The sequence below is a fragment of the Fistularia commersonii genome, chromosome 16 (genome assembly GCF_037954325.1).
Source record: "Fistularia commersonii isolate RoL2024-O1a breed Wild chromosome 16, RoL_Fcom_v1.0, whole genome shotgun sequence".
In the NCBI taxonomy this organism is placed as follows: domain Eukaryota; kingdom Metazoa; phylum Chordata; class Actinopteri; order Syngnathiformes; family Fistulariidae; genus Fistularia; species Fistularia commersonii.
Window position 1 is genome coordinate 8,457,750 of NC_141299.1, and position 14,411 is coordinate 8,472,160.

A 14,411-nucleotide genomic window follows, 5' to 3' on the forward strand; every position below is an offset into this window, starting at 1 on the left:
TCTTATTATGTATTATCTGGATCGACAAAAAACTGCTCACTGATGCAATCGCTATTCATGTTTCCATTGTTGATTCAAATAACAATGATTTTTAGCATGAATGAAATACTTGGAAGTGCAATTCATGCTAAGATACTATGCCTATAACCAATTACCGTAAGTTATTTTTAATCAACAGGCAGCCACAAAGGGTACAGAATTTCACATCAGCATTTTAAAGAATTTTATTGAAACAAAGATCAATTTCAGTCCCAGTCCCTTATGGTTTTCAAAAAGCGTACTTTGGGTTTTAGCGCCAACCTTTCATGACTTTTCACCAAAGCCCTGTATATATTGAGAAATTAAAGAAAAAAAACCAACAACTATACAACAGGTAATTTTGGCACAATCAACTCATACATTGGTACTCCTGTGCTGGCATATGAGTATTAAAACAGTTTTCTCTCCATGTGAGCAGAATGTCTTAAGTGATACTCATTCACAACGGATTTGGACCGTAGTAGAGGCATAGTACAATAATCATGGTTGAATGTTTTGCAGGAAAATGAAATGGTTGAGAGCGGGTTTCTTGTTGAACGCTATAGTATGTAACAACGAGTGTCAAATCTGTTCACAAAACATTCATAAATTTTACCTTCCCTCACTTCCCCTCCCACCCAGAAAACATGAGGCACCAGTCCCTGCCTCAGTCCAGAACCAGCAGTGATGAGCCTCATCTGAATGTAGTGCTTGCACTCGGAAAAAGAGTACACTCGCAACCTGACATGATAATAAGACACTTGAGCCCAATCTCGCAAATCCTATTCAAAGTGAAAGCGTTGTCTATCCCCTCACTTGAAAGCACTGAAGATGAAAAATACAGGGGATGATGCATTTTGATGGCACAACAAATAACAAAGTAGAGAATACTGACATGTTCCTTTGCCAACATTTAGAGCTAATTTGTTTTATTTCAGCTGGTAAGCACTGATATACATGCTGGTCAGAACCATTTCAAATTGATTCCACGCTAATTTAGTTGGTTGAGGCTTTTTGTATGAATTTTTAAATATCCTTGCCCCCCTCCCCCCCGAAAGATACAAAGACTGTTCATTGTAACACATTTGTAAAGCATGCACCCTGACAAAGAAAAGTTTTACTTGGACAAAACCCAGGTAACAGCAAGTTCAGGAGAAAAAGTGCAGAATTTTCATATTCACATAAAAGATTGATATAAGAAATGCATCCACCGACAAACCCCTTTCGGTCAAAGTTCTGAGACAGCATTTCTAATTAGTCTTTGTAAGGTTACGTGGATCCACCTTAAATCCTGACGCTTCTCAGAAAGAATCATCTTTAGAACATCTTTAGAATTATCTGACATCATGTCGAAAAAGGCAAAACTGGTTGCAGGTGAGCATTCATTCTCTGAGTGGAGCAGGAGACCCACCAGGCTCTGATTGGAAGATGATCAAGGATGGCTTCATCTTAACAGTCTTCTTGATGGACTACTGCATGGGTCGAGTCGTGGACAAAGCAAAAGAATGCGATCTCTTTATAGACAATGTAAACAGGACTGTTCTGACATAAAACCAGAAATGACAATGATGGAAATTAGGGCTATCAGACCTGGTTTCCCACAGATTTGAAGGAAAAGCTGACAAATCTGAAGCTCCGTTCCGCATCATTTTACAATTAGAGGATCATCTGAAGCATGGTAATGAGCAGAACTGACTATGAACTCTTCAAAAGAGGTGAAACTGTTCTGTTACTTCAAAAGCCACCATGAGTTCAACTTGAAATACACCCAATCAAATAGCATGGGGAGCCACGAGTCTTTTCATCTTTACTGATCCAATGTAAATGATGAGGAGGCTCTGCAGCTCATCATGACTGAGTGAAGTGACTGAGGAAAATCTACAGCTTTAAAGTGACCGGAGACTTTCGTATGTCTCCTTTGTTAAGACATCCGCGTCTGACTGTGTGCATTCTGAAGCATAGTTTTTGATTCAATCAGCAGCGATTTCTGCATCCTCTCTTTTAAAGAGAGAAAATACACAACTCTCACAAATCAACGATTCAATTGGCAAGGCAGCTTTTGAATAAAAATACTGGCTGACATTCAAGATGTGAGGAAAGAAAACAAGAGACACAGCTTTTAAGCACTGATATTGAGGAGTGTAAAACAGACTCTTTCCACCCCACTCAAGTGTCATAAATAATGAGACAAAGAAACTAATTCAACATCACAACCATTCATGTCTATACATGTGGAAACTTCCGTCATTCATTCAATTTTCCCTAAACTAAACACACATTACTTGCATTCTGCGAACAATGTGCAGTTTCCATCTTAGTGTCCCTCTCTCCCTGGGTTACAAAACAGGAAGGATTATTTGGATTTCTCTCGCTCTATCTCTCTCTCTCTCCCAAAAAAAATGAGGCTTCCATATTTCTACTGGTTTAGACCTCTGTGCACTAGAAGCATGGTGGGCTTAGAAAAACAGAGCCACACAGAAGCTTTTATGTGGGTATACTGTAACTACATGGACAGACCTTGCCACACTAGGCACAGCACCATCTTCCAAAAAAAGGAAAATAATGAAAGAAAAAAAGCAGAAAAAGCTCTTGAGGCCTGCTTTGTCCTAAATTGAGCCTTTGGCCCAAATGAGGGGTACTCTCCCTTCATGGCATAATTCATATCATTTTTATCCCAACATAATGCCAGTATTCCTTTATCTGATTGGTTGGCAAAGATAAAAGGAAAAAAATGGCAGACTAGTTTTAAAGTTGCTGTTGATCATATTCGGCAATAAGTCTTTTTATATGTGCCAGCTTGTTGTGTAGATATTCACAGCGGTTCTTCTCTTGGCTATAGTTTGGATTCATCTGGAAGGGATATGTGAGAACAGAGTCACAACAGAATCCCTTTCTCTGATACCTTATGGCAAGTGAATCTCTAAAAGCGGAGGAAACCAACCTTTTTTATTTTATGATACTCCTCAAGTATCTGGTTGTGGATTGTCTGGAAAAAAAAAGTCAAAGGATATTAATAGCACTGTAATAGCTTCTGAAATAGGTTAACAGAACTGATTTGGTGAGTGTGTTTGTTCTGTTTACCTTGTACTGGTCTGTTCCTTGCTGGAGTTGTTTGAGCTCATTGTCAAGCACAGTGAATTGCCGGGTGATGCCCTCTATCCGAGCATGTAGAGACCGGTACTCAATGTACTCAGCATTGAAGTCATTTTTATATCTCTGACGCTGCTCTGGAGAGCCAATCACTTTATACTTCCTGTGAGATTGATCAGAAAGAAACATTACTGCAGAATTTGGATAAAGATTAACTCGTCAAAAACTGTATTTTAGAATACTTACAGTGAATAGTCTGCTACCTCAGGTGATGACGAAGGAATACTGGATCTGTTGCACATCCCATTTAGATCTGAAACATGCAGATTGGAGATTACGGTTGAATATGGACTCTTTGTCATGCCGCAACTGGAACAACATCACGAGGGGGAAATTTGTTGAATAAGTCGACAACGTGACTGATTGTTTACAGTTTGAGGCCTCAAGATCAGTTCAGCTGGATCCAGATGCATATTTGACCACATTCAAGGTAGGAATATCAACAGCAGGGGTCTCTCTTTAATCACTGAATCGCAAAGGAACGCGCTCCGTCTCTTAAGGAAAGGGACGGGGTAGACCACTACTTATTCACATACTTTTACTTGAAATCTCTTCTAAGGTGTAGGGATAATGGATTTGGTGTAAATGTAAAAAATATTTATTGTTAAGAAATATTTTTCCAGAATGGGGATGAGATTTTATAATGTCAGTCACAGATAATATAACCTGATCCAATATTAATATTACGATGCATTACCTCTCTTACAGATTTAAAAAAAAAAAAAAAAAAACATTAGGTAGGAGAGCTAGATTATAATCAGCTGACATCTCAATCATCTTCTTCTCCTTTCTGATTTTCCCTTCAGGGGTCGCCACAGCGAATCAACCATCTCCATCAAAACCTATTCTCTGTATCCTCCTTTCTCACACCAACTACCTTCATATCCTCTCGCACTACGTCCTGAAATCTCTTTGGTCTACCTGGCAGCTCCAATTCCAGCATCCGTCTACCAATATATTCATTATCCCTCTGTACATGACTGGCCCATCTCAGTCTGGCCTCTCTGACCTCTCCAAAACATCTAAGTTGACATCTTGATCTATCTTTTAATTATTTCTGACACAAGTACCATAGCTCAATACAGTTACAATACATATAAGAAAGAAAGAAGTAAAACGTAAATTCAAACAAGTAAGATGTTTGAATTTTCATAATTCCTTATGCATCGTTGTAAGGAAACATTATTTTGCTTGTGGTCAACTGTAACTCACAATTGAAACATTCCAAAAATATAACCCTTATTTAGTGAAGTTGAGTATCACAACTGTTCACATATATTCACACACACATGAACGCATGCATGCAACAATGCACGTGTACACACACATACAAAATACATATACAATATACTATCCAGAGCTAATGTAGTTTTGTTTTTTCAAGGACTCCATGTCTTTTCCCTATTTAAATGCTAGTTGATAACTTTGCCTGCTCTCAGCATCACTGGAAATGAAAAAGAAAAACCTTGTTAAATTTTCATTGTGCTGTAGAGGTACTTACAGCACATGGCAATGATGGATAAAATACGATGGTGTTAGTGTTTGCTGACCTGTAAGTGCAAAGCAACTGAGGGCTGATCCACATTGGAACAACCACAACAGAGCAACTGACAAATTATTGGTTCTGTAGAGCAGTAAAATAAATTCCGTTGTATGGAACACTTTGCTACTTTATGCTAAACAGATACTGAAGGAGTACAGTAAATTCTACTTCAATGTTTTCACCCGGGACTACAAAAGGACAATAGTATTAGTAAAACTCTACAGTAAAAGGACATATTGGAAGGGTGTTCCACATGGGTAGAATTTCCTTCCTTTTCCATCACTTCTACAAAGATTCTTAGATCACTTTGTTGTCAACTAATCTTTCAAGGGATACTTTGATAGATTTTGTTAACTTTAAAAAATCCACAGTCCTAAACCTAAATAAAAAAATAAAAGGAGGATTATCCACCAAAAGAATAAAGTTAAATGTACTTAAAATTCATGTCTGAGAATAAACCTAACACCACTGTGACGTTTCCACAAGTTTAGCATTGGAAGATGCGTTACGTTAAACTTCCAGATCCATTTCTGGAAAGATCGGTCATTCTCACCAGTGCTTTTGTGTGGAATACTGCTGCTTTCCAGATTTCTGGGGCTCATTTCATGGGCTTTATTTGTGGCACTGTCCTTGCGCCTCTCTCTCTCCTTTTCTTTTCCTTTCACTCTCTCCCTGTCTTTGGTCTTTTCCTTGTCTTTATGCTTTTTTGACTTCTTTTTGGACTTGCTGCTGTTGTAGGATGAAGGAATCTTGTCCTGAGGTTTGTCCAGGCTAGTATGTCCAGGGGATGATGTGCTAATGCTTGGCACAGTGAACATAGTTGTCCCAGAGGATATAGGTGGGGGTTGACTAAGCCTCTCAGAGACGGCTGTTTCCTGAGAGTCACAGTCTCGTCCATTGTGGCTTGAGTCATTGCTGACGTCCGACAGTGCCTCAAAAGGACGAGGGATGTCCAGCAAAGGGAGCTGCTGGGAGCTCGATGTCATGCTGCCATCCAACAGTGAGACTGAAACCCCAGTCTGTGCTCCACCTGCTTCTCCTCTACCATTGGATGAGCTGAGCTTGCCATTCACTGAAGCTGTTGCAGCTTTGTTGGCAAGGTGGGATATCCTTGGCTTTTTGTTGATGAGAGGGTCAATGAAGTCAGCAGCAGGTCGTTTCTGCTAAAAATAATAAAATAATGATAATGATTTTTACGTGAAAACATTAAATGGGATTTATGACAAATTCAATGGCTGATCGGGGTAAGAATTACAGCTCATGCTGGAGGAGCTAAGACAAACAGCACACAATGTGAACAGAGGACAGGATCTAGTATAAGCAAAAGGCTGAGACAAGTAACAAAACAGGAGGTTAAGGGTTCTGTGTTTTTAAGCGCTGAGAACATAACAGCCATCGCTTCATTATTACAGGGATCGCATCACACAGGCCCTGTGACAGGCTCGGACGGTAAACTAGGGTCTTTAGGAGGGGCAAACCCAAATGTTGACTGCCACAAGTGGAAGACTATAGATCGCTGAAATAAAAACAGTCTCTCTGGAAACATTAGAAAGCTTTTGAGACCATTTGTTCATAGAACATGCAAACTGTTACTATTAGAACCAAGCCTTATACACATTGGTCAGTGTATCATTCCACATCTAGCAGACACAGGTTTACCTGCTGTTTTTGGTTTTTAATGTATGCACAAAGAGAAGTGGAGGAACTGTTGTTACAGTTTATTTATTGAGGAATAAGGGAAGGGAGTGGAGAGCAGGGGGCATAATTAGGGTGTCTGAGGTGAGCAGAACCTCAAAGGAAGGTTCTAATTATATAACATAACAGCTCTCTCTAGCAAATGGAATTGTAAATGATGGCTGGATTCTAGAGTCTGTGCTGTTCAGGCAGCAGAACATACGCCATTAAAATTTCATTTTAATGAGAAGGGCCAAAAAAGATATAAAGGGAACAGCTCATCAAGACTATTCTGTTTTTCCCCAATGACTTGGTTAATTCCTTTGACTGAAAGTCTCTCTGTCAGCAAATAACCATTAATACGTAGATTTAGATAACTGGCTTCACCAAACCAAATTACTGCATCCTGTTCATTCAGATTTTCTGGAGCCACAACAGCAGACGCAGACACTTCTTTTGATACCATTGGCTCTACAACCAATCACAATAATGAAAGATACAACAGATCCAACCAGAACCAATCAGAATTATAAAATGCATGACATAGTGCAGAGACTCTGCCGACTGATCTTTAGTGACATTTAACTTGAGCTCGTCAGGCTAGTAAAAAGTGCTTCAACTGAAAAAAATGGAATAAAAAGTCAAACCCATAAAAACCTTTAGCGTTGAGAACTCTGTCATTGTTTTGTGGATCTAAGAGAATGTCATGTCAGTGTTAGTCATCACTCAAGAAAGCTGCAAATCAAAAGCTGTGGTTCAACTACTTAAAAATTCAAATGGGTAATTTATCAACCTATCATTATAATTATTATTAATTAATATTATCATTATTATTATCATCTATCAATCATATCTAATGCCATGAGACGACATCATGCTTTGCTTGGGGAGAGTATCACCTCGTGCAAGTCATATGAATGTGGTCTGAATGACGTCACGAGTCATTGTTAGACTCAAATAAAAACTTTGAAGTCATCAAATTTCGATTAAAGTTGACTTACGACCACATCAGAGAAGTCAATTCCACATCTCTGTAAAATAGAATGTAGAAGAGTGAGCTTACCTGAGATGGTGAATTGCTGGCGAATTCTTTGGGTGGGCTCTCTGGTAGAGGGGCAGAGCTGTTCTGACAAAGCTTCCTGCATATTGACAGAGATCGATAGACAGATAAATAGAAAGACAGAAAAGGGTTATGTTGACTTTGTCTTCTGAAAGAAACACTTTGTCAGGGTAGTTATAAAATAATATTGTCATAATGACAGAACTGATTTTTCTCCTGGAGAAATTCTTGGCCTGTTTCATGCATCCATAATAGAACCTGTTACACATCAGACCACAATACATATTTGGTAACTCAAAAATAGTCTATTCCAAAAAAAAAATCTAATTTGTAATAACAAACTAAACGCTTATGCCTTGAGTGACAGACAAATATTTGTCCTAATATGCACTAGAAGGTACAGCATTTGATTCGTGAAGCTGAGTGAATAGTTATGAGTGAGCAAAGGAGGAGTTACTTGTAAGAGCATCACAAATGCAAAACATGAACACTGAAAATGCTATTAGGGAAAAATTTCCATCTTTATATCTTAACTGGGGATACAAAGGTCAGAGAATGTCATGACATAACAGAACAATATTAAAGAAAAAAAGGCCTTTATGAAACTTTACTAGAGTAAATACTGAACGACTATATTCTACTAGATTCAGATAGTCTTGAAAGCTGTTCGAGATTAATCTTTTTTTTCTCCTTAGGGGAATATACCTAATCTCTCAAACTGTTATCTTTTCACTCATAATTTTGTATGCTAGATCGAGGTAATTGTAACGTGAAACAAAAAGGAAAAAGGGAGGAAGTGAGAGAGAAAGAATATGATGTAGAAGGTTTCTTGGGGGCAGTGGGATTGGAACAAGTTGTATTTGCATTACCTGTTTCCTGAAGTTTGAATAATTTGAGGATTTACATTTATTTTTGCTTGAATTTGCTTATACATTATTTCAACTGTAGTTCTCTTGTGATCTCATCAGTTAAAAATTGACTCAGTTTTAATGTCATACATGACTAACATTACCGCTCAACTAAATATGTCCAGTTAGTATTGCCAAATGAACAGTATCCAAGTTATTTGTAGCTTATATCACAGTAATGGTGAGTACCTCAAACAAGTTTTTGTTTTGACAGAATTTTTCCCCACCAAAAAATGAATTTATAATTAATTTATCTACCACTTATCCTGCACTTAGAGTCACATGGATGTTTTGATGCCGGAGCCTATCCTAGCTGTCACTGGCAGGGTACACTGGACCGGGTGACAGTGAATGGCAGGGCCACATATGGACAAACAACCATTCAATCTCTTATTCGCAAATCTTGGCAATTCTCCAATTATTTCAATTAATCGTCTGCATGTTTTTGGACTGTGGGAGGAAACTGAAGAACCCAGAGGAAACCCACGCATACACAGAGCGTAAATGCAATCCTTGTGGGAATCAAACCTCAGTCCTTCTTGCTGTGAGGCAGGAACGTTCAACATGGTGCCACAGTGTAACATGCTGAAATTATCTACATTGAATGTTTGATATCTGTACCATAATTCGAGACCATTTTAGTTAAATACAAATCTGGCATGTTCATATACTGAAAAGCTCTGGTCACTCAGACAATCAAAGAGCTTTGGCCCTGTATGAGAAGGAAAACTAAGCTTATCATGCAGAACATTACTTTAGTAAATCATGAGGAATTGAGGACTGAGCATTACTGCCTCTTCTATATATAGCTAGCTGGGAGCTTTTTTTTTTTTCTCAGTGCCCCAGATCTTGAGAAATGAAATCTCTCCACCAGGAATAAGGCCGACAAAAGCTTATGCTGTCTTTAATAGGGTTGGGATTCATGCAGTACCTGAAGTGGTAATACCGCCTGCTTTATCTATCAATATGAGCCAGAATAACATGCAGGTTTGTGATATTCACCAGAATTAAATATTTTCTAGCAGCTCACATAATACAGAGAACATTTTTTCTACCATATAATCCTATAATTATTTACGAGATACGTTATAATAGTATAATTTGTTCAGCAGAGTGTTTTCCACATCTATTGTTTTAAATTTCAGCACTGCTGTTATGACCTCATAAGAGCTGTGTTGTGACTTTACAGCACTGGAGTCTGAGTGTTGGATTCATGCTGGTGAGAGACCATGCCAGAGGGAAATAAAACATCCTAAACTTCTCATAACTGCATTTTCTGATAACATTTGTCATTTAACAAATCACATACTATTCTTCCCTTGCCAGCTGAGTTGTCATATTGCTGACCTGCTGAGTTGCCAGTTGGTTAGCAATGAAATATTTTAGTCAATCTATGCATGGTCTCCAAAGAAAACCTCAGTTCTGATTCTTGCTCAAATAGCAAGTATTTGCCATATCAACTATAGGTGATTTTACTTTACTCTCTCAACTTGGTGAAAATCACAAAAATCATTTGGGCTCTGGATGGATTCATTTAAAATTACTAAAAATAATACTTCTCAACAGTACAAGAAACTTATGCGACTTAAACAAAATATTGCTTGAAAGACAAAATAAGCGGTTGCATTCTGTGAAGTTTCAATAGTGTTGTAATTTGGCAGTAGAATGCTGATACTAGGTGAGATACTGGGAAATATGGCAGTATCAGCACGCACAAACACGCGTACACGCGCACATGCACAATGGTTAGCGCTTCAGTCTCACAGCACGAAGAACCCTGGGTCGATTCCAACCAGGGGACCATTCTGTGTGGATTTTGCATGTTCTCCGCGTGTCTGCGTGGGTTTCCTCTGGGTTCTACGGTTTCCTCCCACAGTCCCTTTTCTTTGCTTTTTTTATATGTAAAAACAGCTTATGGCTTCAACATTAAACCAGATATTACGACTTAAAATATTCCTTGAACAGCTGAGTAGTTGTGACTAAAAACAGCTTTTGAAATTGATTTACTTTCCCTCTGCACTTTTAGTTATTCTGAGTTTAAAACACACTTTAAGTGAAAATAATACTCTTACCTGAACAGGATTCTCTTTAGAAGCTGCTGGTCCCCTTCTGTGTAACCAGGCCAGTCCTTATGAATTTCTTTATATAAAAAGTCCTTCAGTGTTAGTGTGTTATCTTTCCCATTAATGTTTGACACCTAAGAAAGAAAAAAGTTCAGGAGAAATCAAAATGGAATAAATGCACTGAAGTTCTCAGCTCAAGATAATGATAATAATATGCATGGGTGACCTGCTGCAGGTGGCTGTCCAGGGAGTCTTTGTCAACTTGTGAGAGGCCATCTTTCTGCAACCTTAAAATAAGTTCAGGCTTTTTGTAAGGCTTGAGGGCCAGTAGATGCATGAGGCGCTCTCGGAGGGGCCTTTGCTGGGTTGTTCCTTTTTTTACACTAGTGCTAGAGATGATGACAGGCCGAGATGTCCTTCTTAATGGGGCAATGTCTGAGAGTCCAGGTGCCGGTTTCCGAATCTGCACCCTCTTGCCTGTCATAAAGAGATGTTGAAGAGAAGAAACTTGAATAAATGGTTAAATGAGTGAATAAAACAGGGGACCTGAGGATAACTAAATAACACTATCAATAAAACACAGACTCAGAGACCAGCTTTGGGAAAAATGCTTAATCCCTCAAAGGGATCCAAAACATGTAAAAGTTGCTTTGAAACTGCTCTTACAGTTGTTTGTGGCAACACAATATAGTATGGGTTTTCCATGAACTTGTTCTCTCTCTGGCAGAAAATAAGTCATTCAGTGTCCAGCTGGTAGCTAGAGCCTTTTTTTGTTTTCTTAGCCATGTGGGAACTGTGTGGTTGTATGCCGTCCCAAATACGATGTTTTCAGAGAAACATTGAAATTAAAACGGTTAGGTCAATTTCCCTTCACATAGAATTAACTATAAATAACATATATCACTGTTGCTATGTTACTTGTATGATACATTCTTATAACAATGAATCATTCAGATAAATTGAACCTACTTCTAAGTCTGAAACACTTTCATTTCACATGTATTAATTATTAGTAACTCACTGCTACATGACGAGTTACCCTGGATTTGTTTTTTCAGAGTTGCTTTCAGAGTTTTTCAAATGTTAGAGCACCATGGCAGTGGTTTTCCATCCTTATCAAACATTGCATTTAAAACATGCTATGAACTTGTAAAATGCAAGTCAGAAACCAAAAGAAAAATCTGGAGGGTCATGCGGTCTGCTTGTAGACATCCCTTCTTTTTGCTTTTAAAACTACATTTGTCATATTGTAAAGAATGTGTACGAACATGATTCCATACACACACACAAACGACAAAGTTAATGTGTTTTGCCATTCATCCCATTCCGAAGTGCATTTAGTTTCATTGCTTTTTTTCAACACAGACTTTAACGCATTATATCATTTTCAATGTTCTTTGCGTGCAACAATTTTTTTTGTCACAGACCTCTATGATGTAATTAAAGGTTGATAATCCGGTTTTCAATGCTCTTACATTTATATAGTTAGTTTATTTTACTGTATTTGTACTTAAATGACTATGATGGGCAAAGTTTAGGACATGACGACAGTTGTTGATTCACCATAGCAGAATACAACTACCGATTTAAAATTATAGAGCAGGACTCATTTTCCTACCTACGTATCTGCCACCTGGTTTAATGACAATGGCACTCCTACTGCGAGTCTCCTCCTCAACCTGGGCCATGCTTTCCCTGGCTTTTTGGTAGGAGTCGTCTGTGGCACATACTGTAATCTTGTCCTGGATTCCGGCCAGGCAATCGAGCTGAATGCTCCCTTCACTGCCAAAACAAAGAGTAGAGGGTGAGAAAGGAAAAGAGAGGTAGGGAGACTAAGAGCTTCAAAAGGGGATAAAAATGACAGGTGGAAAAAAATTCAGTTATGTTTTATGTAGCGTGTTATTTGACAAGAAATTGAGAATTTCTGTTTGAGATATATTTATCTTATTACAATTTTAAAGAAGTGACAAAACATCTCCAAGAAATTAGCCATATTCTCAGGAAACATTTTAACATCTGGTAATAATAGCATTCATTCAACCTTAGGGGCTAAAGTACTTTCATACATATTTGGTTCCCATTGGATGAACCACGACAACTCTAAAACCAATTCTTTCCTTACTCTTGACGACTTTTGAGTCTAGCATATATTTCAGATATTGGCAGAAAAAAGTTGAGCTGTCAATGTGCTGCAGACTGAAAGTAGAGGATGATTAGAATCTAGTGAGGGATGTGGATGAAGTCCATCTCACCCACTTGCCAAAATATTTTCAGACTAATGGGCACAGAAACTTGATAATCAGTTAAGAAGGAGATTGTTCTTGTCCGTCATCTTGTTTTCTTTCTTTGGCATCCAGACTGATGAATGTGACTGAGTCAGGAGTTCTTGCATATTCAAAATGCACTGATAGCAAGAGCATGTAACTTAATTGGTGTTGTGCAATAAGTGTGACAGATATATATTTGAAGCAGATCTTTCATTACACCTTTGTTCTGATATTGAATCTGATAATGCCTTGCAAAGGAACAACAAATACAGTAGCTAAATTAATACTAATTATGCAATTTAAGTAATGTTTGCCCTCACCTGGTGATGTACTGCTGAATGCAGTCAAAGCTGCCCTGTGGGTTATCTCTGCCCACATTTGACAGGTAAAAAGTAAACATATGCAGTTCATTGGAATTTTCTGACCGTGGTATAGAAATTCTCTGTTGAAGATAAAAAAAAAACATAAAACAAAATCAGATATTTCACACCTAAATGCTTTGATGTTGTTGTAGTACTTTCTTCTTGAATTAGTTATTAGGTATTATTTTTTCCAACTTTATTATTCAAAACCCCTCTACATTTTAGATAGCCTTATATTTCCTAATCTAGAAACTAAGTGCAATACACACAACCTGTTTTCATCTGAAGTGTTCAATTCAAGCTTTGATGAGTAGGCAAACCTGTACAGGAGCCACTCCCCAGACATTTACTTGCTGGCATTAGAAGCATGGAGCTGAAGAAATGTTCCTTCTCTTCTTCAAACACAGGCACTGAGTGTACAAACTACAGCATTAACGATATTAAGATATGCATGGGGTTTACAGTAGGACAACAATAGGTGTTTTTTTTGTCTCTGGGCTTTAAGATGGTGCTGAAAGATGGCAGCTACTTGCAGCACCTGATGCTAAAACACATGAATTTCCCCCTTTGGGGAACCAATAAAGTATCATTAATTTAACACAGCTTTGCATATCATCCTCAATTCTGTATAATTATCTTCTACCTATAATACAGGCGCTTCATTAAGGAAATCATAGAGGAAGAGGAATAACCTTACCCAGCCAAAATGCCAAATACCATTAGCAAGTTTTTACAATAAAAGACATTCATATGATAAAATGGTAGCATTTTGAGTAAAAAAAAAAAGAACGAAAATATTATTTGACATTTATGCATGTGAGAGCAGTGGTTGCATTTGTTGACATTCGAGTTTTCCATATTTCCACTTCAATTTCTGCAATCAAATTTAATTTTTTAGGTGCTTACTCAAAGATTTGCTTTCTGTGTACAGAGATAGTATTCTCTTGGATTTTACCCATACACTTGTCCAGATCAGCACTTGTTAGCATTTCATTTTTGACAAGATATCCATCTGTTGCGCAAATGTGGAATATCATGTGCCGATTAACAACACAGCTGTTTCTTGTGATGGGGTCAGAAGTACACCACAAATCCTCAATGTCACCCACATCACACTGCAACAGATTCTAAATGTCAACAAGGAAGACAGTTAGAGTGTTGCAAGCCTGCGTGTAAAATCAGCAAATTTCTTCAGTTGCAATGTTCACTTTCCAGCCAAATAACAGCATGCCCACAGAGGTTTTATAAATGCAGAAGTTCAGGATCAGAGAATTCATAGCTTGCATTCTTATGAATGCTGTGGACCTGCTATTGGTATAGCTGAAATAGAGTGGTGTTTGAAGCACAGTCCTGATGATGACTTTGT

General features: G+C 38.0%; 1 protein-coding gene across 2 annotated transcripts in view; it reads right to left on the bottom strand.

Annotated features, from left to right (window-relative positions):
* Positions 1-208: 208 nt before the first annotated feature.
* ell (elongation factor RNA polymerase II) overlaps positions 209-14,411 on the bottom strand; it is a 35,406-nt gene continuing 21,203 nt past the window's right edge. The window contains exons 3-12 of one of the 2 annotated variants that reach the window (XM_086161560.1): positions 13,004-13,125; positions 12,035-12,198; positions 10,643-10,893; positions 10,426-10,550; positions 7,449-7,524; positions 5,265-5,871; positions 3,355-3,421; positions 3,100-3,271; positions 2,960-3,004; positions 209-2,868 (exon numbers count right to left, since the gene is read on the bottom strand). In XM_086161560.1, the coding sequence (XP_086017686.1) occupies positions 2,764-2,868; positions 2,960-3,004; positions 3,100-3,271; positions 3,355-3,421; positions 5,265-5,871; positions 7,449-7,524; positions 10,426-10,550; positions 10,643-10,893; positions 12,035-12,198; positions 13,004-13,125 (1,734 nt within the window). In that variant the 3' untranslated portion in view covers positions 209-2,763. Of the gene's footprint in view, positions 2,869-2,959; positions 3,005-3,099; positions 3,272-3,354; positions 3,422-5,264; positions 5,875-7,448; positions 7,525-10,425; positions 10,551-10,642; positions 10,894-12,034; positions 12,199-13,003; positions 13,126-14,411 lie in introns of both variants that reach the window. The other variant, XM_086161558.1, reaches the window with a different exon arrangement.